General features: G+C 35.6%; 2 protein-coding genes across 2 annotated transcripts in view; both read right to left on the bottom strand.

Annotated features, from left to right (window-relative positions):
• LOC131167014 (uncharacterized) overlaps positions 1-16,569 on the bottom strand; it is a 30,765-nt gene extending 14,196 nt beyond the window's left edge. Inside the window, exons 1-5 of the mRNA XM_058125735.1 lie at positions 16,260-16,569; positions 15,699-15,851; positions 14,606-14,821; positions 14,231-14,413; positions 13,641-13,862 (exon numbers count right to left, since the gene is read on the bottom strand). Coding sequence (XP_057981718.1) covers positions 13,641-13,862; positions 14,231-14,413; positions 14,606-14,821; positions 15,699-15,851; positions 16,260-16,466 — 981 coding nt within the window. The 5' untranslated portion in view covers positions 16,467-16,569. The remainder of the gene's footprint in view (positions 1-13,640; positions 13,863-14,230; positions 14,414-14,605; positions 14,822-15,698; positions 15,852-16,259) is intronic.
• Positions 87-1,735, bottom strand: LOC131167020 (uncharacterized). The gene is made up of 3 exons (XM_058125746.1): positions 1,649-1,735; positions 1,455-1,530; positions 87-1,336 (listed from the first exon to the last, which is right to left on the bottom strand). The coding sequence occupies exons 1-3, from the start codon at positions 1,718-1,720 to the stop codon at positions 1,038-1,040; spliced, it is 447 nt and encodes a 148-aa protein (XP_057981729.1). The 5' UTR covers positions 1,721-1,735; the 3' UTR covers positions 87-1,037.
• Positions 16,570-24,682: the final 8,113 nt, after the last annotated feature.

The raw sequence follows: 24,682 nt of genomic DNA, 5'->3' as shown, positions 1-24,682 counted from the left end.
AAAACATATTTTTTTATAGTTTACATTACTTTAATGAGTAAAAAGATGTAGAAATGTAAGAATCAATTAATTAAAGTCATAAAGTTACTAAAAATGAATCAATACTCAATAGACTTAATACTCAATATACACATTACACATACAAGAATTTAAAAAGTGATTAATATCAAATATCAATAAATAGTTGAAAATACATTAATACAATATTACAAATTTATAACATAACACATGTCACCACCAAAAAGAATGACGTGGAGGGTCTTCATAATTTGCATCTGTATCTTGAGATTGGGATGGGAAATTATCTCCCCATCCTTGTGGAAATACATAGTTGAATGAACCCAAGTTTGCGTCATTTTGTTGTTGCTCTTGAAAATGTACTGGTGATGAAAGTTCTCCTGAATAATGTTTATAAGTTGGGGCAGGGGCTAGCTCTGGATAGTGTGTACAAGAAGACTCACTAGATCCTGAGATTCCTGATCCACTGGGATAAAAATGTGAGTCACGAGATGCATAATGTGGATATGCAGGATGAGATCCATATGATTGTGATGATGAACCATCTAAACCAAAGTCGCCAAAACTACGAACCACACCATATGAATCTTCAGTAGAATCGCTAGGGTCACCACGAGCACTCCTTCTCCTGGGTTGTGAAGATTGGTTCCCTGGAGGAATACCCAAGTCATAATATTCAAGTATGTCATGTAGTCCATAAGGATCAGAAGGATATATATCCCTTCCAAATGATGTCCCTGTATCATATCCATAATTATATTCTACACCGCCGCCTCCACCACCACCACTGCCACCCCCCCCCAAACCCCAGCTCCAGCACCACTATTACCATCATCATCACTTGGTGGGCTCAAACCAAGATTGTCATCACTTTGTGTACGTTCAGGGCTTGAACTTGAATCATCATGCGCGTTTATTGGTGGTTGATCACCTCCTTCTATAGTACCACCAACCTCTTCATTTAACCAATTTGAATTGTCCTGACCGTCGAGTAGTGGTGTCTCTCTCTCCTCTAACCATTAACTTAAAGGATCATCTTCTTCGAAAATGTAGTCCAAATTGATAGGATTGAAACCCTTTTCAATTTCTCGTTGGCTTCTTCTCATTGTACGTCTTAACTTTAACCTCATGTTGTAATGTACGAAAACAAGTTTTTGTAGTCTCATGTACTTTAATCTATTTCTTGTTTTCGTATGGATGAGGCTAAAGGTGCTCCAATTACGCTCACAGTTCGAAGCTGATGTGATCTGGCTAAGAACTCTAATTGCTATTCTTTGGAGCTCAGGAGCACACAAGCCATAATGAATCCACCATTCAGCTGCATGAATAATTAAAAAGAGTTTTATGTTAGTATAGAGTATTTCAAAATTCAAATTTGAACACAAAGAGAGAAAATAGAGTAATTCTCCATTATTTAGCTATATAGCCATATTTACCAGGATTTGTTTGTTTCACTGCCCTTTGAGCCAACGGGGTTCCAAAAGTTTCCTGCCTATCTCGATATAGCAACAACTAAAAAAGGATGATTGTGAAATATAATTAATTAATTAGATGTATTAATAATTATTCTTGAAAGTATTACAGAATACTAGAACAATTCATTATTCAATTTAATGGAACCAATACTTACTTGATTAATAGCCCGAATTTGAGTATCTATATCGGGTACCAACTTGGTTATCACTTTTTTAACTCCATCCATGACTTCTCTAGCAACTTCAGGAGAGGGTGGGGCACCATAAAGAAATTGTGGGTTCAAAAACACCCTACAATTAAATTTAGAAACATATTAATCAATAGTTTTTTAATGCAACTATGCATAATTTAAAAGTTAAAATAATAAGAAATTGTATTTGATTTACACTTACCAGCAGCGTGCAAATCTTGGTGCAACTGAAAACTCCACCGGTTGTCAATAATTTTCCAATAGTCTTTGTAAAACCGGCAATCTTTTTGAATGGCCAACTTCGCCCTATCAATTGCCTCGTATATGAAGCCCATGGTTGGTTTTTCATCACCATTAACCAATTTAAGAACTTTCACCAAGGGTTCTTGCACTTTAATTATATCAGAGGCCTTTTGCCAAAACTCTTTGCCTAAGATAATTTTCTTTCAATCATATGCTGGGCCTGATTTTGCCATTCCAAACCTTGAGTTTTTCCAAGCATCAGATGTAAACATTTCCCTTAGTGCTTGTTTATGCCTGACAATAGTCTCCAAAGCAATGAAATTTGTGGCAAATCGAGTGATGGCAGGGCGAAATAACTCTCTATTATTTGTAAATTTTTTCATGAAATTCACTGTCCATGTGTGGTTGTAAATAAATGAGGTTATTGTTCTTGCATCTTCTAAGACCTTCTTCACGTTACTTTTCTTACCAATATCTTCAAGAATAAGGTCTATGCAATGAGCTGCACATGCTGTCCAATAGAGATTGGGCCTCTTCTGCATTAATAATTTTCCTCCTGCTTTCATTGCAGTTTCATTATCAGTCACTACTTGGACAACATTCTCCTCTCCAATTTCTTCAACCACCTCATCCATTAATCTGAAATGAAATTATAGATTCAATAATTACTACTATTTAATTAAAAACATGCAAGTCCATAATACTATTTGCATATACAATTAAAATTAGAAAATTACCTGAAATAATATTCAGCTGTTCTGCTTGGCACATCAGAGGCATCAACTGATTTATGAAATACGGTGCCTCTATCGCAATAAACTAAAAAGTTTATAATGTGTTTTCTAGTTAGTCCTGACCAACCATCACACATAAGTGTTACACCTCTTTCCTTCCAAATTCCAGCAAAAGAAGCTATATAATTTTTCATTTCTTGATGCTCTTGCTCCAAATAAATTTCAGATATCTCATAGGGTGATGGACCCTTCACCCCCTTTCCAACCTCTGCAGCAATATCAAGCATAGGCTGCATAAATGGAGAGTCAGCTACATTCGCTGGAATCCGATTATAAATTAGGAATTTTCCAACTGCTTTTCCTAATTTACTTCTTAAACCTTTCAGTAACTTTGTGTTGAGTTTTGGTTGTTTCGCACTCTTGCTTCTTTCTAAAATAGGATCCATTGCCTTTAGTCTGGCTTCAGGGGCATTAGGATTGATCCATTGTCGTCCACTACCTCCAGCTTCTCGACCACTATAAGATCGAGCTCCTGCTCTATTGAAACCACTGGTAGCACCACTGCCCGAGCCACCTCCCTCTTCATAAATATTACCCCTTCCAGTTGTTCTTGCTCGAAATCTTTGTCTCTCTTCCCATTGTTGTTGTGATCGCATGCTTTCTTGTCGAGCAAATCTCATACTTTCTTCTTCCAAGTCTTCTTCATCGCTCAAATTCTCAAAATCTCCTCTAATTTGGGCTTCTGCTTCTTCTTACCTTTTTTGTTTATCTCTTTTCTTCTCAGCATACTGTTGTAGATGTTTCATCATTTGTTCTCTTACTTGTGTGGTCACATTTGAGCATCCAGCTACTTGACCCTTTTTATGTGCTAAGTGTTGTTTCAAGCGTGTAATGCCCCCTTTGATTATCTTCCCACATAACTTACACATAATAACATGTCTATTACCGTCTACCGCAGTACCAAAATGTCATCCAATATCCTCACTAGGTAAGTTTTCATTTCCTCTATCACGTGACATATTGATAGACTTAATTTGATAATCTCTACACAAAATATAAAGAAAATACAAAATTACAACCTTCCTACAATGACAAGAATAATATAATTAGTAATTTAGTAAATATTAAATAATAAGTACTAAATAGTCCTAATTTTAAATACTTATTACGTAAAAATAAGTATAATATTTGATTAAAAATAATAAGTAATGTTTATTATTTTTATATTTAAATAAACAAAATTATAAAATATTAGATATTTTATTACAAAAAAAAAATATATTCCTTTATCTTTAAAAAGATTTTTTCATTATTTTTTATAGCTTGATTTTATTTTCATTTATAACTATAAGAAATTAACAGGTGAAAAAGATTTTTGCTCTACTTTCATATACATCATAGCATCACAAATAGAGTTCCATACATTACAAATTGACTATTTAATTTTTTAAGCATTTTTTCAGTATATGGATTAAAATTAAATTTTTCTACAAATTCCAGTAGTAATTAGTAAAAATCAAATTTATTAATGTATTAACTATTAGGTTAATTTTTTTTTTATTAAGTTATTAATTTTTACTTTATTTGATAACTAAAAACAAAAAATAGATGTAAACATTTATTTTACCTAATTTTAAATTTAAGGTCAAAATAATGTTTTAAAACTTAAAAAATATTAATAAACAGGGTCACCCTACTCAAGAAATGGCAAGTTGATACACATGTAACATAAAATGGGTGACAGATGTTATTTAATTTTTTTTTCTTTTATAATATGAATATTATTTAATATTTTTTCAATAGATGGGAGTGAATATGATATCTTCTTTATCAAAATGACCACTTTGTCCAGCTGACATAAATAGTATGTTAGCCAATTGGTGCCATGAATTAATTTTATTTCTATAAGTTTGGCAAATCCTAAGACTAAATATTATAATAATTGTGCAGAGTATTCCTTGGAATTCTTTAAGAATGGTGAAAAATAGAGCTCAATTAAGCCTAGATAATATAAAATGCCATCACATAGATGTCTTGTGTACATACATTATTTTAATGCTTTGTTTAGATGGTGAATGCAGTAGTGGATTATTGATATTCAAATATTATTATAAAAAAGGTTTCAATTATTATTGGTAAATATTAATTATTTACTAACCTTAAAAAATATTAATTATATAATATTAATAATTGCTTGCTATGTCATGGAATTAATTTTCATAATTATCTTTCAAAAAATATAATACAATTAAAATATTAATAAATTAAGAAAATTTTATTTTACATAATTATTAATGATTTCTAATTTTTTACTCTATTAAATTACTTTTTTTTTAATTCAATTTAACAAACCTATTTTACAACAAAATATAATTTAAAAAAATAAACAGAATGAAAAGGGCTATGGTACAACAAAATATAATTTAAAAAAAAAAAAACATAATGAAAAGTGTTGTGGGTGTTAGAGTGTCTCATACGCTGAGGCCTGGTAGTCGAGTCAAACCGAGAGAGGGGAGGGATTCGAGGGAACTCGGAGGAGCCTCGAAGAGTCGAAGGAGCGAAGCACAAAGCAGCGATGACTCCAACCTCCGAGCCTCCGAAGCTGAAATCGAGAGGCTGGCTGGTGGCGACTGCGACGACTGGCGGATGAAGGTGCCGACTGCGACGACTGGAGGAGCTGCTGCAGACCTGTCGCCGTCGCCGGTGACTCGCCAAGTTGCTGAAAGCCTGGAACTGCAAGTCTGCAATTCTGAGTCCTGGAAGGTTGCGAAGTCTGCAATTCTGAGTAGATCTGCTCGGTAGGCTTGGTGTGCTCACTCTCAGGCTTCGAAGCCTTCTTATTGCCGAAGGCCAACAAAATTTCAAGGTCAGTTTGTAACTTTCCATTTTACCCTTTGAATGGCAGATGGGTGTGGGGACTGGGGAGAGGGGGAAAGCAGCGCTGCTGCCTGCTGCCTGCAGCAGAAAGCCTTCAGCAAATCTGCGACCTGTCGGCCATGTAACGGTCCGTAACGGACGTTACGACGTGTAACGTTGGAGTATCGGCCGTTACGTGCCGTTACGGCCGTGAATTTTTTCCGAACCGCATTATCGGGCCATATCGGTTTCGAGCCCTCCGATTTCCGTTACATATCGGCCGTTACGCTACGTAACGGCCGTTATTTAAAACCATGGCTGGAACATATTGAGGGCATATTGCCATCTCTTTCGTCCCAACGGGGAGAGCCAATAGAGCTTGAGGCCTCCTTACGGGAGTTAACGAATAATTTTGATTTCCTTGCAGAAGATGTTAAGGAGTCCAATACTGCTTTGAAGGAAGATTTGAAGGAGATGGGCAATGTCCGAAGTGCAGTGGTCCAAGTTCAGAGGGATTTACAAGAGATCACTGTGAAAGTGAATGTAGTGACACAGTTAGCCCGAAGGCCGGTTGCAGATCCCATTAAGAGTTTTCGATCGAAGGTACCAGAACTTAAAAGCTTTGGGGGTACGCGAGATGCCAAGAAGCTGGATAATTTCTTCTTTGATATGGAGCACTACTTCACGTGCTCAGGAGTGGATCTAGAAGTGGACCGGGTAAATCTGGCAACGATATACCTGGTAGGGGATGCAAAAGTGTGGTGGAGAACTAAATTGAATGATATTCAGCATAATAGATGTGTTATTAACACATGGGAGGGGTTGAAACAAGCGTTGAAGACTCAATTCTATCCCGAAAATGTGAAGTACATAGCAAAGTGCAAAGTAATGGAATTGCAACAGACTGGCTCAATAAGGAGCTATGTACGAGAATACCAAGCCTTGATGTTGGACGTTATAGACATGACCGAATCAGACAAACTAATTCATTTTCTTCAGGGTTTGAAGACATGGTCAAGGAATGAATTGCGTCGGCAGGGGGCTGGTGATCTCTCTTCTACTCTCGCTGCTACCGAACGGTTGGATGATTTTTCAGATAATTCTGGGAAGCGAAATTTCCCTACGTCTGCCAATAATGATTCCAGGCCCAGTAAACTGTATAAGCCCACAAATGGGGGAAAGGATAGGGAGACAAATAGTTCGTGGAAAGATAAAAGAGCGCCCATGGTTAAGGAGTGGAGGGGCGGAGATGTCCTGTTTTCTTTGCATGGGACCACATCGAGTGGCGGAGTGCCCTGAACGTAAGGCTTTGAATGCTATAAAGGCCCTTCGAGGGGAAACCGAAACCCCGATAGCAACCCCAGAAGAACAACCGAATATGGTGGGAGCATTGAGATTTTTGGGGGCATTAGAGCGTCAAGTAATTAACAACAAGTCTCAGGAGAAGGGACTAATGTATGTTGATCTACTTTTGAATGGAAAGAAAATCAAGGCAATGATTGATACAGGGGCCACTCATAATTTCATTGTTGATTCTGAAGCTCAACGGTTAGAATTGCAAGTAGATAAGGATGTGGGCAAGTTAAAAGCAGTGAATTCTCCAGCGTTAACCACGGTGGGGGTGGTACCTAAAGTGGCATGCCAAATGGAATCATGGTCTGGAACAATTGATTTCACTGTGGCACCTCTTGACGACTTTGATGTGGTATTGGGGATGGATTTTCTTAAAGTAACACGCTCAATGCCGATCCCAGCTGCGGATTGCCTTGTGATTATGGGAAGTGCACCTTGTGCGGTCCCCACAGCCTACAACAATTTCGATGAGAGGAAGTTGCTTTCAGCCCTCCAATTCAAAAAGGGAGTAAAAAGGGGTGAATCTTCTTTCGTGGTTCTACCGATAGTCTCAGAAAATGCAGAGGCAGGGAAATATCCACTTGAGATTAAGGAAGTTTTTTGAAGAGTTCAAGGAGGTGATCCCGGAACAACTACTGAGGGTTTTACCACCTCGACGGGAGATTGACCACGAAATTAAACTTTTTCCAGGAGTAAAGCCGCCAGCACGTACCCCTTATCGAATGGCGCCGCCAGAGTTAGCTGAACTTAGAAGGCAACTGAATGATCTTATTGCTGCAGGGTTCATCCATCCTTCAAAAGCACCTTTTGGGGCCCCAGTGTTATTTCAGAAGAAACAAGATGGTAGTTTGCGCTTGTGTGTAGATTATCGGGCTCTCAATAAGGTGACGGTGCGCAACAAGTATCCTATTCCACTAATTGCTGATATTTTTGACCAGTTAAGTACATCTAGATATTTCACGAAACTGGACCTGAGGTCGGGATATCATCAAGTGCGCATTGTTGAGGGAGATGAACCGAAGACCACTTGTGTCACCCGGTATGGAGCATTTGAATTCCTTGTCATGCCTTTTGGGCTAACAAATGCACCCGCTACCTTTTGTTCTCTAATGAATCAGGTTTTTCGGGACTACCTTGATCGGTTTGTTGTGGTTTACCTTGATGACATACTGGTTTTCAGCGCATCCTTAGAAGAACATAAAGATCATCTTCGAAAGGTTTTTCAAAAACTCAAAGAAAATCAATTATATGTAAAAGGGGAGAAGTGTGCTTTCGCTCAAAAGCGTATTAAATTCTTGGGGCATATCATTGAGGAGGGTCAGATACGGATGGATTCAGCTAAAGTAAAAACTATCAAGGAGTGGCGAGCACCTACATCCGTTAGAGAACTGCGATCTTTCTTGGGTCTAGCCAACTACTATCGAAAGTTTATAGAGGGGTACTCCAGAAGAGTTGTATTGTTAACAAATTTACTGAGGAAGGGGGTACCATGGGGGTGGTCAGAAGAGTGTCAATCAGTATTTGTTGAATTAAAGGAAAAGATTATAGGAGATCCTGTGCTAATCCTTCCTGATGTGACAAAACCGTTTGAAGTGCAAGTAGATGCCTCAGACTTTGCATTAGGGGGAGTTCTCTTGCAGGAAGGGCATCCAATTGCTTTTGAAAGTAGAAAATTATCGGGTGCCGAACGGAACTATACAGCACAAGAAAAGGAGCTTCTCGCAGTGGTACATTGTCTTCGGGTGTGGAGGCACTATCTCTTTGGGTCCAAGTTTGTGGTAAAAACCAATAATGTGGCAGTTACTCACTTTTTGTCACAACCTGGATTAACGTCAAAACAAGCCCGTTGGCAGGAGAAGCTAGCTGAATTTAATTTTGATTTTGAATATAAAGTAAGGAAGACGAATGAAGTGACCGATGCTTTAAGTAGAAAAACCGAATTGGCAGCATTGAAACTCATCAGTCATCTATCCACTAGTAGGGTGGCGTTATCTTTGAAGAATCTTATCAGGGAACATTTAAGTACAGACCAGCAGGCGCAATCCCTGAGCACACTAATAGAAGAAGGAAAAACTCGACAATTCTGGTTAGAAGATGGATTGATTATGACTAAAGGCAGGAGAGTCTATGTGCCCAAAGCGGGAAACTTGAGGAAAACCCTACTAAAAGAGTGCCATGATTCATTGTGGGCTGGTCATCCAGGATGGCGAAGAACTCACGCATTGATTACACAGGGGTACTATTGGCCGAATATGCAAGATGATGTGATGAGTTATACCAAAACTTGCTTGATTTGTCAACAAGACAAGGTTGAACGAAAGAAGACCTCAGGCTTATTGGAACCATTGCTTGTTCCTGCCAGGCCATGGGAGAGTGTCTCTTTGGACTTTATTTCCTCGTTGCCAAAAGTAGAGGAGTATGACACAATTTTGGTGGTGATTGACCGGTTCTCAAAGTATGCAACTTTTGTACCAGTCTCGAAGCCATGTTCAGCAGAGAAGACAGCTCAGCTATTCTTCAAGCATGTAGTGAAATATTGGGGTGTTCCAGAAAGCCTAATCAGTGATAGGGATGTTAGATTCACGAGGGGGATTTTGGGGTGAACTCTTTCGCTTGATGGGTTCAAACCTTAATCTGTCCACCAGCTATCACCCACAGACAGATGGTCAGATCGAACGTTTTAATGGGATGCTGGAAGAATACTTGCGACATTTCGTCAACTCCAATTAGAAGAATTGGGTTACTTTACTGGACACGGCACAATTCTGTTTTAACTCCATGAAATCTTCTGCGACTAATAAAAGCCTTTTTGAGATCGTAATAGGTCAGCAACCGACTCTCCCGCACACCCTGGATGGTCCATACAAAGGAAATTGCCCAAAAGCATACCAATTCACGAAACATTGGTTGCAAAACATCGAAGTCACTCGAGCTCAGTTAGAAAAAGCATCGAAGCGCATGAAGAAATGGGCTGACAAAGGGAGACGACCGCAACAATTTGAAGCTGGAGATCTGGTTCTTGTAAAAGTGCCGCCGGAGACATTTCGCTTTCTTCGCGGCAAGGATAAAAGGCTGTTACGCCGTTACGAGGGTCCAATTAGAGTGATCGAGAAGGTGGGACATGCATCTTATTGGCTTGAGCAGCCCGAGTGGATGAAAAGCCATAGACGTCCAGTCCATCCTGTGTTTCATGTAAGCAATTTAAAGCCATTCCACACAGATGAAGCAGATCCGCACCAACAAAAGCTAAGGAGATCAACCATTTCCCGAAGGCAGCCTGTCAACAAAGAAGTCCAGGAGATCATTGTAGACAGAGTCGTCAATGCAGAAGGTCATCAACAATAGCAATTTCTAGTTCAGTGGCTGGGGCTGGGGGAAGAAGAGAATAGTTGGGAACCTGCAGCAAACCTTCAGCATGCCATACAGAAGATTGAAGATTTCAGAAATTTGAAGACAATGACATCAACTTCGACATCAAAAGAGTGAGATGGCCTTCTACAACACATCGACAAGGACGTCGATAAAATAAGTGGGGGAGGATGTTAGGGAGTGACAATGTAATGGGGGAAAAGGGGAGAGAGATGCAACTATAATTGTATTCTCCAGGGATTTGGAATGAATATATGATTATCTATGTGATCGTTTGTATGATTATTCTCTTGTTGTTGAATAATATAAGTAGTCCCTTTGATTGTGGTGTTTTGTTGCCTTGGATTGTGATGTCTCTGATTGTTATAGTCTTATTCGGTGTATAAGAATATATTGCTCGTATGATATCCTATTGTTCCGTGGTTTTCTTGAGTATTGAGACTCACCAGGTGCTCGTGATTACAGGCTTGAACGTGTGAGACTTGGCTGACTTGTCGAGGGAGAGCTCTCAACGAGTGCCACAGGGCCCTTACTTGAGTCCCATTTTGGGGGTCCGTGACACATTGCATATACAGTTATGAACTATAGGAACTAAGGTTCCATTATACTATCTGAAATTGTGGAAAACAAGTGCCGGTTAAATACCGAGCTTTATATGTGAAAAGGAATAAACCGAGAGTACATGTGCCGGTTGATACCTCAGTTTAAAAGAAAGAAAGAATGCTTGTTTAATTTATTAATGAGATTGTGAAAATACTGAAAATGCACAGGTTATTATGTTTTCATTGTAAATTGTATATATGATAAATGGGACCACGGTTTGTTACTAAAGGAGTTGAAAAATATTTCAGTTTCTAATGGCGCGGTTCCGTTGCTAGTAAAGTACAATGCAACCACACATGTGAATCAGTGTGGGTACAGAGATAGTCGGCTTGCAAGAGTATTAGGACCACTAGTGAAATATTGGACCAGGTGGGGTAGTAGGACTATATCATAGATGCTTGACAATGCCTGCACGAACATGAGATGTCAGAGTTATAAATGCACAACCCGTGCTATGGGATAAATAGGCATATTATGACATTTCAAAGCTGGTCGTTGTTCTAAATATTCATATACATGATTTAAAAAACTAAAATGGGCAAGGTCACAGGGTTGAGTACCGCGTGGAGGGATCGTACAGTGTATGGGTCTGTACCCTACCCTAACCTCGGGAACTCTCGCTTGTAACGATGCTGAATTATATTTGTATATCTCCTATGGTGCAGTAATATGAATGCGGAATTGTGCAACTATTTTAACTAAAATAAACTCATGTAATCATGTGCTGTTGTAATATCTTCTACCTTACCAAGAAGTGTCTCACCCCAATCTTACAACCTTTATTTCAGGTCCTTCAGGGCATCGATCCTAGTCTTCTAGTGAGACTTTGGAGCTTAGAATCTGAATCATAGGAGTAAGTTTTTGTACTAGTACTGGGTTGTTAGCCTGGTTAGTTTCTTTTGGGGATGTAATACAATTTATGTTTTAAGTATGGATCTTATGTATTAAAGATACCGTTAGAACTCGGGTATATGTCTAATAGAATCCCTATGGATGTTTATGTTTTTGATACACCCATATGTCCCTGTTTAGGGTGGGTTGTTTATGTATGTTTATCAGGTACAGGTATTTTGTATGTGTGGTAGCAATTTGGGTCCGTATAAAGGGCCGAGTCGTTACAGAATCTCTCTCTCTTCCTTTCTTTTTCTTTCTCTACTCTCTGATTCTCTCTCTTTCTCTACCTTCTGTTTCTCCCATTTCTCTTTCTTTCCTATGCTCCTCTCTCTCTTCCTCTTTCTCTGTTCTTTCTCTCACTCCCCTCTTGCGAAATATCTTTCTGTCTTCCTCTCTCTATCTTTCTCTAGTCTCGGCTTCTTTGATCTCTCTTTCTTTTGCTTTCCAATTCTTTTAATCTTTCTAACTCTTTTCTTTGCTTTTTCTTTGCAGGTTTCAATTCAAAACAAGAGCAAAAAAACCTATAGAGATAAGTATTCTGATTCCTTTTTTTTTTCTTTGTGAATTTTCTAGTTATTTTCTTGCATTTTCCTAAGAGCCAAAGAGGGTCAATTGACCTGGGATTAACCTAGGTTAGGTAGGAGTTCGGTTAGATTAGGTTAAGATTGATTGGCATTGATTTGGGGTTAATGGGCTTAGATTAGGTGAGTTTGGATATGGGCTGAATTGTCTCGGGCCCAACTGAGTCTTGGAGTGTTGGGCTTAAATTGATTGTGGGCTAGTTGGCTTAATTTGAGTCAAGCCCAATTGGGCATTCTGTGTTTTGGGCTTTAACCTAAGTCTAGGTTTTAATTGGATCAAGCCATTTGGGCCTAGAAAGAAGTAACGAGTTAATTAGGCTAAACCAACCCAAGTTAACATTGACTTGGGTCTGGTGAGACCCGGGTCCTTGGACTTGGGTTGAATATTCGGGTCAAGTTGACTCGGATTTTCAGGTTGGATCTCGGGTAATCAAATATGGGTATTATATTCAAATCTGGATCTTCTCTTTCGTATTCAGACCAAATATCCCAACTCCCTTCTATGACTCTGAAAGAATCCTCAAATTTATTTGGTTTAAAATTGACTTCTGTTTTGAGGGCTTGTTCAAATTTACAATCAAACTACAGAATTCAATTTTTAAACATGCCTAAAACTTAAACAAAATTTAAACTCGAAAATACAAAATTTCGAAAAAAACAAACCAACCTTTGTCTTCTATCTCCTCCAATCGTCAAGTCTGCTACTTTGAATCTCCACTGCTAATGCTTTTACTATTTCTGCCGTTAGCCTTTTGCTTCTCGATCTTTGAACCTCAAACTCTCCAGCTCTTCATCTGATCCTCACAAATCCTTCTCCAAAATCAAAACAATTCTCTTCTTTACTCTCTAACTCTCAGTTTCTGTGTCTATTTGTATCTCAATCTCAATGTTTGTGTCCCTCACCCTCAAAAATCCTCTATTTATAGGCTTGGGAATTCATTCATTTTAATATTGATTAGATCAATCAACACCAAATTTAATCAATCAAATTTATTCCAAATTTTTTACATTTCTCACATGTCTACTTGCTGGATTTTCTTTTGCAGGTTTGAATTTAAAGCTGAAGATGCTAGCCTACTTATTTTACTTTTATGTTTTTTTTTTATTCTCAATGTAAAAATTCATTTTTCCTGTATTCAGAAGTTTTTCCTATATTTTCTCATTTTATGGAATAAAAATTTTGTCTAATTTTTGTTATATAAGCCCCCAGACAAAATGGGGTGTCTACAACATACACAACAACAATTTTGAATCTATGAACTTTGCCAATGGGCTAAAACAGCATGTTCATAAGAGGCATCAAAATATGATATGGAAAAATACCTGAGTCACGTAGGGATTGAAACTTAATCCAAGAGACTCAACAAACTCTTCTGCAATCTGAGGCCAATCAATATCAGGATATGCAACAAGATGGGCATTGTAATTTCCAACTGCACCAGCAAACTTCCCCATTATTCCAACTAGAGAAATTTCCCGCCTCTCTCTGCTTAACCTAACAGCGAAAATTGCCATTTCTTTTCCCAAAGTTGTTGGTGAAGCAGGCTAAAGGATATAAAAGAAAACAAGTCAGTTATTATAAGTTGCAAATCATTTGATAAAACTATAACAGCAACTCATGAAGCATGAACAGAGATAATAGTATCAACCAAGATTTTCTAATATATTAAGATCCCTAGAAACCATACTGCCTCACTTTCATTATTGCATTTCTATCATCCTAGTTTGATCTAAGTGTACTCTACATAGGCAATGTACTGCAAGGAACCAAACCTTCTGGCTGGAAGTAGCCACTGTTTTGTTTTGCTTGGCAATAAATTGAAATTGTACAAATGGCAAGCAACATAAAGTAAAACCTAAGAGGCAATAAAAACAAAGAAGCTATTTCCATGTGTAAAAAGTAGCAACTTTACCTGCCCATGAGTGCGAGAAAGCATGGGAATGTGGGCATTATCTTTAGCCATGTTACAAATTGCCTTAATCAATTCATCCATGACAGGAAATATGACTACATTTATGGCTTCTTTCAACATCAATGCATGGGCAAGGTTGTTGATGTCCTCTGATGTGCAAGCAAAATGAAAAAACTCAAGCACCTGTAACAAATGAGACGGAAGGAAAGGTGGGGTTAAGTGATCCTGAAAATTTCAAACAAGAAAACTTACAAGATATTGCACATGTGAAGCAAGAAGACCCAATATAAGCAGAAAAATAGAAAAAATAAATAAATAAATAAAGAAGGATCAGCTCATTTCAATATAATAATAAACTGATGAAGGAACCCAAACCTTGGCAATCTCTGCATGTGTCTGGCATCTCTTTTTTAAGAAGTACTCCACTGCTTTCACATCATGGTTAGTCACTTTCTCAATACTTTTAACTTCCACAGCATCACTCATGCTAAACCCATCAATCAGTCCTTGCAAATAGGACTGCGCTTCTTCACTGAAGCTTGGAACTTCAGTGATTTCAGGAATTTGTGCAAGCTTCAATAACCATTTGATCTGAGAGGGAGAATCTATGTGAAAAACAATTAAACTTTGACAAAAAATAAAAAGAAAAAGAAACAAATTGAAGTTTAAAAGAATTGCAAGAATAGATATTAAGAATATTCATTGGAATATTCATTTAGTGTGTGAAACATGAAAAGGCAACCAATGATTCCAGAATTTATCATTAAATCACAAGCCTTGGATAACCAGGAAATTAAAAATAAAAAAGAAAAAAACAAAATATATAGCAAATGAGAGAATAAAATTTTTATTTTACAAGTCACTAACCATTGATTTTCTTCTAATTTGCAATCATGTTTGAATATATTGTCGTTCTTACTAATATTTGAGATAGCAAGAAAATACAAAGGGAAATTGATTTCCATTTTTTATCTTATCCTTTTCTTTTCTCTCAAAAGTCATTAATCCTGACAAAGCCTATTATATAGAATAAGCCATAATGGGATTGTCGATAGCTTAATATATTACATCATGGATAACTGTACCACACCACTTAATGTCACAACACAGCAACTTACCTTTAGGTGAACATGATACATGAAAGAGGCAGAGGTGGTAAAAAAAGGTAGTGTCCTAACTTATACGTTGGTGGCAAGTCTACCATAACAATTCTTAGTTTGTACAAAAAGAGATGACCTAAAATCAAGTGACTGGAATTCACTTCGTGTTCCAAATCTAACACTCCAACACGGAAATGCACATATAAAAGTGATACTGATCTTGCATGTGTCATCTCTTCCTTATTTCTATCTTCACTCTAAATTTTATGCATGTTTTACTTAAAAATTAACAACTATGTACAATGACAACAAGAATAATCATCCTAGCTCAAGTAAAATGGCTACTGAACAACATGATAAGACAGTACCTCAACTAGAACTCGGAAGCGAATAAGGCCATATTCACTCATAAAGGGAGCCAAATCCTTCACTTTACCCCAATAACGACCATCCAAAGGCGATAAAGCAGTTAAACTTGAGAGCTCAAAATCACTGGCATTTTCTCCTGACATCATCTTAACCTGAAGAAAAAAAATTCCAAGAAAAAATAATCATACTTTTCCCATTCCAACCCAAGATTTTGGACAAAAGGACTGGTCGAGAAAATGGCAAATCCCCTTTACACTAATAAAGGAGATGTATCGTGGTGATATTGTGTCGTTGTCTGAATCTTCATTCTAGCGTAATAACCGCTAATAAAATAAGAGATCATGGCCCCGTTCTTAGCAATTAGAAGGTTATATTTTTCTCTTCCAACAGCTAAAACAGTGTTTTTTTCTAGCAAGAAAAGGACTTTCAAAATGCGAAAAAGGCGCGTTCGTTTTTCCATTCAGTTCGCACAGAACACCGAAATAAAAAGTTAAAAACTACAAAATCGATGAAAAACAACAACAATAGCCGAAAGAAAACAAGGACGACGAATGAATCACCTTCTCTGCGGTGAGATTGATATCTTTTAGGGCGGCTTTGCAAGTGAAGCCTCTGCAAGAATAATGAGTTGTGGAAATGTGAAATGAAGCATTTGCAAGCTGATTCGAGCTTGAAGGGTTTCTCGATGCGCGATGGTTTAGGAGAGGGCTCGAACACCACAGCTGGTGGCTATTCTTCAAAACCCTAGAAGCAGCTCCAAGCTCCATGAAGTGCGCGCCGTTCACTCCGTTTGGTTTGCGGGAAAGCCGAGAAGAGCGACAGGAGACTAGTTGATAGAAAACTCACCCAAGATTTCGAGTTTGAGTTTGTATTGATTTAAATAAAATATAATATTATATTATATTACATTTTGTTTGAATTTTTATTAAAGATGAATTAAAATTCGAAAATCATATTACAAACACAATCTTATCTAATTTCATCATTTGAAAATTTTTTAGAGTCATTATTTTCTTTTCTTTTTTAAAGCTTTAGATTTTACGGCTGATAAACAATGTTATTTATAAACTAATTTTAAATACCTTGTTTTAAATAATAAATAAAATTAAAAAAATAATGTGATTTTAAATATTATAGAACTACAATAATTTTAAATATTAATGTAGTCTTCAACCACACCTATTCCTAATAAATTATTAAGTGCTTATGACCCACTCATTTAATTTCAAATTATTTTAGCTTAATTCCTAATAATTATTAATTAAAAAAATATCTAGATATCAAATTATTTATTAATTATAATATGGTATTAATGAATATGCTAGTACCATAGTAAATAGATAAAATTAATAATCATAATGTCACTTGCATGTCTCATTTTATATCTCATTAATTTGGTGTTATTTTTTATGTCATAATGATAAATAGAGAAAAAAATACAGAAGGTTGATTATTTATATATTTAGCAATGGTTTGATTTTTTCAATTAAAAAAATATATAATTTGAAAAAGCAAATCACGTAAATCAAATTAATTTAACAAAAGCACATTAACTTATATACAAAACCAAACTTCAGTTGGATTTCTTATTTCAAAATTAAGTTCACTGTTTGGAATTTTTTTTCTGTACATAAGGGTTCCTCTATTCATGAATTAAATTATAAACCATCTATCAAACATTTATTTTTTATTGTGTAAAAGATCATAATCATCAAACTAGGTTCTTATGAATGGGATAGGCAAGTCATTGGATGCACCTCATTGGCAATGAAAGCTTTTTTATTTTTTTCTTCATAAAAAATTTTGCCCAAATTAGTGAATGATAGGAATATAGATTCTCTCAAATCAAAAGTTTAAGCAGTTAATTAGGTGCTATGTTATGAACAACAAGTATATGAAAAGACAAGTCCAGTGATGTAACAAAATAAGATATGACATAGGGCAAAAAGATGCAACGCTCACAAGATGACTAATTAATGCTTTGGATATTTGCTAATACTTCTTTAACACATCCATTTCTGATTCAAAATTAGCTTTCATATTAACTGGTGGATTAGCAAAAATGTCTTTTGTACTAACTTAGCATAATTGATGCAACGCACCAATATTGAGTTAACCTTGTGGTCTGATTAGTCAATCTGGCAAGCAAAGTTAGTTCGCAGCTTGATCAACGTCGTGTATGCAACACCAGTACAAGAACATACAAGCATGCCTGTGAAATCTGTTTGAGCCATTGCTGTAATGCCCCAACCCTCTAAGAGGGTCCGGAATGCTATTAATCCATTCAATTATCTGATAATTCACATTCTAATATCATTTATGAAGCGGAAAATATAAGTATAATCTTCTAACAAATATAATACTAGAGTTTTCTACATCCATCTACATTCTAACATAAATTATACATCAACCTGTATTCACACATATACATACCTTCAAAACATAACCTACACTTCCAATATTCATAAATATTAGTATGTTTTACAACCATCCGTTTCTCAGAAGACCTAAAACATAAAACATAAAATATTTACATCCCAAAATATTATCATAATTATACCTTTTTCCTCAAAAGTACTATAATAGTTCGAGCACTTTAAACTCAATCTCACGGAGGTCCTGAAAAAGATTAGTTCATATTCAGGTGAGACACATCTTAGTAAGGGAATAAACAATATATTAAAACAATGTGTGGCCAACATAAATTTATATAATAACATAATATTTAACATTTGAAAATCATTGACATAATTTCTGGAATCATTTTCTGATCCCGTTCAAACACATGTAAGATATTTTACCCATGAGATTACCTAAGGATAAGGGTGATTACCTGCTCATACAAGTAGCACCCCTCTGTTCTGATACATTAAGTAACCCAAAGGTCACAGTTAAAGCATATCAGGGCACTCACCTTTCTCAATAAGCCCTTGAGTAATAAATTAATCTCGTACTCACAAAGTTTATACAAAAGTTTACTGGCAAAGACTCCCAAAAATAGGGAAATCTACCAATCCATACAAGTAGTTTCTATCTATCCTAACACATTATACAGTCTACTGTTACACTTGATACAACCAGGGCACTCACCTTTCTCAGCAAGCCCTCAGGTGAAGAGTACGCCTCGCCCAACTCGCCCAAACGTAACATGTTCTACTAGTATAAATACTAATAATGTAATGACCTGCTCCTTTTTCACATATATTTTTTTTTTATATAAATAAATTATCATCACATCATACGTTCCAACTCAGCAAGTCACAATCCACCTGGGCCCGTGGGCACCAGGGATATAACAAAACATACAGCAGAAGCCTACGCAACAGAAAGTATAAAATCATATACATCTCATCATAATGTGCATAACACATACCAGAGTCACTACAATTACTATCTCACAGTATATACATCTCAAAAATGAAATCTAGGGATAATCCCCACAAAACCTAACTGTCCCTACCAAAAACTTACCCTTCCAAAGATGGCAAACAACTGATCTAGATCAGCGGGGCTTTTCCCGCTCTCCTATTAGGGGCTCCTGAAAAATGTATAAGATTTAGGGGTGAGACACCTCTCAGTAAGGGAAATAAACTAATACCAGTGTGTGGCAACATGAGTATTCTGTGTTCTACATATACTATACATAAGATATTCAATACTGTTTATCAAATCTGGGAAAACATATGCATATCAAAACATGGCTGAACATACTGCATTTTCATAAACACTTCTCATCTCACATCATAATAATAATAACATAAAAACAATCCTGGTAGGTTAGCTAGCTGTTGTCATGTATTACCCTCACATGACTGGGTTGTGTGGCCCGAAGGCGGGACCTGACAATGGTTGGCCGACCACTGCCAAGTCAAATAGTAGTCTGTAGGTCTGATGGGTCTACCCAGACTGGTCCGTACACCAGGGGCGATAACAGCACACTTCTTGAAAATAACCACATCGACCATCTAATCTCACACCACTCCGTACAGTGGCGTTAACACAGATATCATGATCACGAGGACCATGGACACATAGCAACGGTACCGTGCAAGTGCTAGCCTAGACCAAGCCAACTAGGTTCTGATATCATATACATATACTAAAACCGTGATACATAAATATCTCATATCATTTATTTTCAAATCAATCATATCATTTCACATATATACGTGTATCATGAAAATCATCGGCCCGTACACCGGTATTACACATTTTATCATAGCACGGCCCGTACGCCGGCAAATCACATAGCACAGGCCGTACGCTGGCAAACCACATAGCACGGCCCGTACGCCGGCAAATCACATAGCACAGGCCGTACGCTGGCAAATCACATAGCACGGCTCGTACGCCGGCAAATCACATAGCACAGCCCGTACGCTGGCAAATCACATAACACGGCCCGTACGCCGGCAAATCACATATACATATAAAAATATCTCGGCTTGTACGCCGATTTTCCATCATAGAAATCCATATCGTCCCCATTCCAAAAAAAATAGTATTTCACAACATTTTTATACTCATGCCACACTAAACAAATTTTCTACGTATTCAACATATCATCATTTAAACAAGTATTTTCCAAATATAAATCATATATATAAATATATTTATTTTTCCTGAAACCAAATGCTACATATATATACATACATTTTCTCAAAACAAAACTAACTTAGTTTATCCCCTTACCTGATTCCTGAAAAGCCCCTACGAAAATCTTCCCCGTACCCACAAGGTTCTCAACTCAACACCCTGAAAATGAAAACTCGTAGAATAAAGTTTAGTATTTTCGTACATACAACATTTTCTATAACTACCACTAAGTCAAATTCGACTTAAAAAGTCTTACCTCAACTTAGGGATGATTCCCAACATTCACAATCAACACCCTGGAACTGAAAATTTTCAGTATTAAAGTTCAGTATTTTTACACGTATATCACTTTCTTCAACTGTCAAAAATCCAAATATTGAATATAAAGCCTTACCTTAGATTTGGGATGAAATCCAACTTCGTTTCCCTGACGATCCGCTCCGGCAGACTTGTAGAGAACTTCGCCAGGAGCGTCGTGGTGGCTTCGGTTTGTCGATCCGGCGTAAAACTAGCCTGGAATCGAAGAGAGAGAGAGTCGTAGGAGAGAGAGAGAAGAGAGAGAGAGAGAGAGAGAGAGAGAGAGCTTTCAAAAAATATCCAAGTAAGCTTCTTGAAGAAGCTTTCCACTTTCTATATATATATATATATATTTTCCTTCTCATACTATTCATTTTACTTGTTAATTTAATTAATTAATTTTATTTTATTATTTTATTATTATTATATTTTTTTTAAATTAAATTTTATTTTATTATTTTTTTTCCCGGTTACTACAAATAATATCATAATACATTATTTTGTCTGTTATTATTCTATAATTCACATCTGTTCATGTTCTCAGCTTTGGCATTTCATAGCGTTTCACTTTATATGACTTTTTCCCATTTTGCATTGTTCACATATCACATTTTATTTCCATTTCGTTCTTTTCCATTTCATTTTCATTTCATTTCATAACATTCCTGACACCTTTTTAGCCATTGTTGGTTAGTCTTTGCATCTTTTCAGTCGTGGTTGTTCGGCATCTTTTCAACCGTAGTTGTTCGACATCGTTTCAGTTGTGCTTGTTTCCATGATTGCATTAACACTCACATGTACAATATTTCATATATAATTTTCATACTCAATTCATTTTCTGTATATCTTGCATCTCATATATATAATATAATTCCATAAAAAATTTTATTTTACTCATGCCACACAATTTAGCAGTAAAATTCATATATATATTTATTATAAAATAAGTCAACCTACCACATTTAACATTTATATGCTGAAAATATACCTTTCATTTCTTACATAATTATCATGAAAATATCTTTCACTTTCATCAATTCATTTTCGCATATACGTATCTAATAAACAGCCATAAGCTCGGAAAACGTAATTTAAATGGTTGGCATTTTTAAATTCATACCGAAACATATATACGTATATATAACACAATTTATTTTTTCATTAAATTCATAAAAAATTTGGTTTAATATATATTTTTTCCCTTACCTGAATCCTTAAACTACACCGGCAGGATCCCAGAAAATACCTGCAGCGCTCACCGAGACCGTGAAATAAAATTTCTAGTTCCATTAAATTAATCATAAATAAAATAATATTTTTATATTTCCATAAATTCCAAATCAATAATTATACCCCAAAATATAGTCAATTTACTTATTTTCCCAAATCTCACTCTCACTTTGGAGTGAGGCCTAGAAAACTCCAATTAAAAATTTACCTACGTCAAAATGACGACAATCGCGACTAGAATCACGTGGTAGTGCCCGATTGTCAATTTAACGTTAGATTTAAAGCGAAATTGAGAAATTAGGAAAAAAATTACCTTACCTTAGGAATAGGGCCTAAGCCGTTTCCACGACAAATCCGCTCTAGTAGAAATGTCGGTAGTAGAATTAGAAATTCAACGGCACCTTCCGTTTCTCGATATGCCGCAAATCCATCGAGAAATTGAGAGAGGGAGAGAGACGGAGACGGAAGGAGCGTTGGCCGCAGGAAGAACTCTCATGGGGGGCATGAAATTGTTTTGAAACCAAATGAATCCTAAAGCTGGAAGCTTCAGGATCTTTACTTATTTATATATTATATTAATATATTTTATTATATAATTTAATTAATAATTTTCATTATTTAATTTAGTTGATTATTTAATTTAATTTTTAAATTTTATTTTATTTTATTTTATTTATTTATTTATTATTATTATTATTATTATTTTTTCATTTATTTATTTGGATCACAACATTGCATCCATCAATTCTTCATCAGTCACCTCCCTCAACAATCCCATTTGAGTTCTTTAGACCATAAATTGGAGTTCTTTCCCGTTTTATTATTAATTTAAAATAAAATATTAAATAATACTCTATTTGGGAAAAAATTTATTAGTCTAGTGCTTACGTAATCTCGCAATTTGATGTTGCGAGATTTAAACGTGCAACGTTTCTGGTGGTGATGCGTAGCAAGGTGGGTGAAGCAAATCTTGCAGGATCAAACTGTGAGATTTGCTTCGGAGATGACACGTGAGCTGACGCGTGGCAAATCTTGCAGCTTGGTCCTGTGAGATTTGCTTCTCCCATTCAGCTGCTCTTTCTCCTTCAATTTTCTTCGCATTGCAGAGCAGCCAGAGTAGAGATCACGACGTGTGTAGCAGAGCAGAAGGGGTTGGACACTTGCAGGTTACCGTTGCTCATGAACGTTGCTGGCTTACCGTTGCTCATGAACGTTGCTAGCAGCGAGTTGCTTAAGGAGGAAGCTTATAAAAGGGGGAGATGGGGTAAGTTCTTTAAAAACCCTAAGCTCATTAATTTTTGAATTGAAAATACGTATTTTTTTATTGGTAGATTTGTTAGCGTGGCTCATAAAATCGTGGGTGTATGCATAAATTAGTCCGTATCACCTTCAATTTGCTGATTGAAGGTATTATTTGGAAACGCCCAAATTTGAGGAGGTATGTATTTTAATTCCTTTTAGTTTTCCATTTCATTTGCTGTTCAAATAAATTCTTTTCTGAAATTTGGTTATTTGTAGTTTCATTAATATGAAAAATGTTCAAAATGTAAGCTATTGAAACTTAGTATGCAAGAATGACATCCCTAATGACATTATTCGGCATATATATATATATATATATATATTTATAAATTGTATCTTTTAAAATAGAAACAATCTCTTTGTTGTATTAACCTATTTAAGTTTATATTTTTCATTCAAGATATGGATAACCAATTAACATCGTAATAAAAAAATCACTAGTTTATTTATCTTCAAATGTTAAATTATTAGATATTATGTGCATCACATGAGTCTTATTTAGAGGATATTTAATCCAAAAGTATTGATTTTTTTTACCATTAATACTACTTTTGGAAGTCAAAAGTTTATATTATTAATTTTCCTATTGCAATATTTATTATAAGTGTATTGGAAATTTAAATTTAAATATATATATAAATTTTTTAATTCAATTGAGTTATTTAATCCTATGGTAGATTAAAAGACGTAGAAAACCATCATTATTATGCGAAAATATTAATATTTTAATATTTAAACGTAATATTTTTGAAAATGCTTAATGCATATTGCTCAAAAATTTAAATTATGCTTGACCCAAAGGACAAAATAATTAGAAGAGTAATTAACTATTTAATTGATGCAACCTTCTAAATTGTACAAGTAAAAATTACCTTCATATTAAAAATAAATACATTTTATATTATATACTAATATTAATAGTTTGTTGAATTAATTTATTTTTCATTAAAAATTAATGAAATGTTATATTCTACCATGTCACTAGCGATAAATTCAAACATAGTAGCAGGGTGAGAAAACAATTTAAAAAATAACCAAAAAAAATTGCTTGGATATTCTATTTTATAACACAATATTAAGTTATGTATCAAGATTGTTGGTACTTAGGTTATAAAGTGAAGGGGTCAAAATTAGTTTTTTAGTTTAGAGCTTTCATTTAAAAATTAAAAATTCAAGCAACTTATTTTTAACATAACTTATTTAATTCTTAATCCAACAAAAAAATTAATAATAAATTTGAAAAAGAAAAACGTAATTTAAAAAAAAAATTAATAATTGTATGTTATGTGTCCAAATAATTGTAAACTGGGTGATAATTTGATCTGAATGCCTCATGCATGGCTAATGCAGTAATGTGAATTGCATACTGGTAGATATTATAAGTTCTCGCATGTTCAGACTGAATTATTACATTTTTTGCAAACGTTTCAAGGACATGGTAAAAATGGAAAAATGTTCAAATTACAAACGGCATGCTGCCGAAATTTCGGTAGAACTTTTCCCAAAAAAGTATTAAATGCATGCAAAAATATTTTTGAAATGACGAGTTAAACATTTA

Source organism: Malania oleifera, chromosome 10 (genome assembly GCF_029873635.1).
Source record: "Malania oleifera isolate guangnan ecotype guangnan chromosome 10, ASM2987363v1, whole genome shotgun sequence".
Taxonomy (NCBI): domain Eukaryota; kingdom Viridiplantae; phylum Streptophyta; class Magnoliopsida; order Santalales; family Ximeniaceae; genus Malania; species Malania oleifera.
This window is presented reverse-complemented; position numbering and strand designations above follow the sequence as displayed.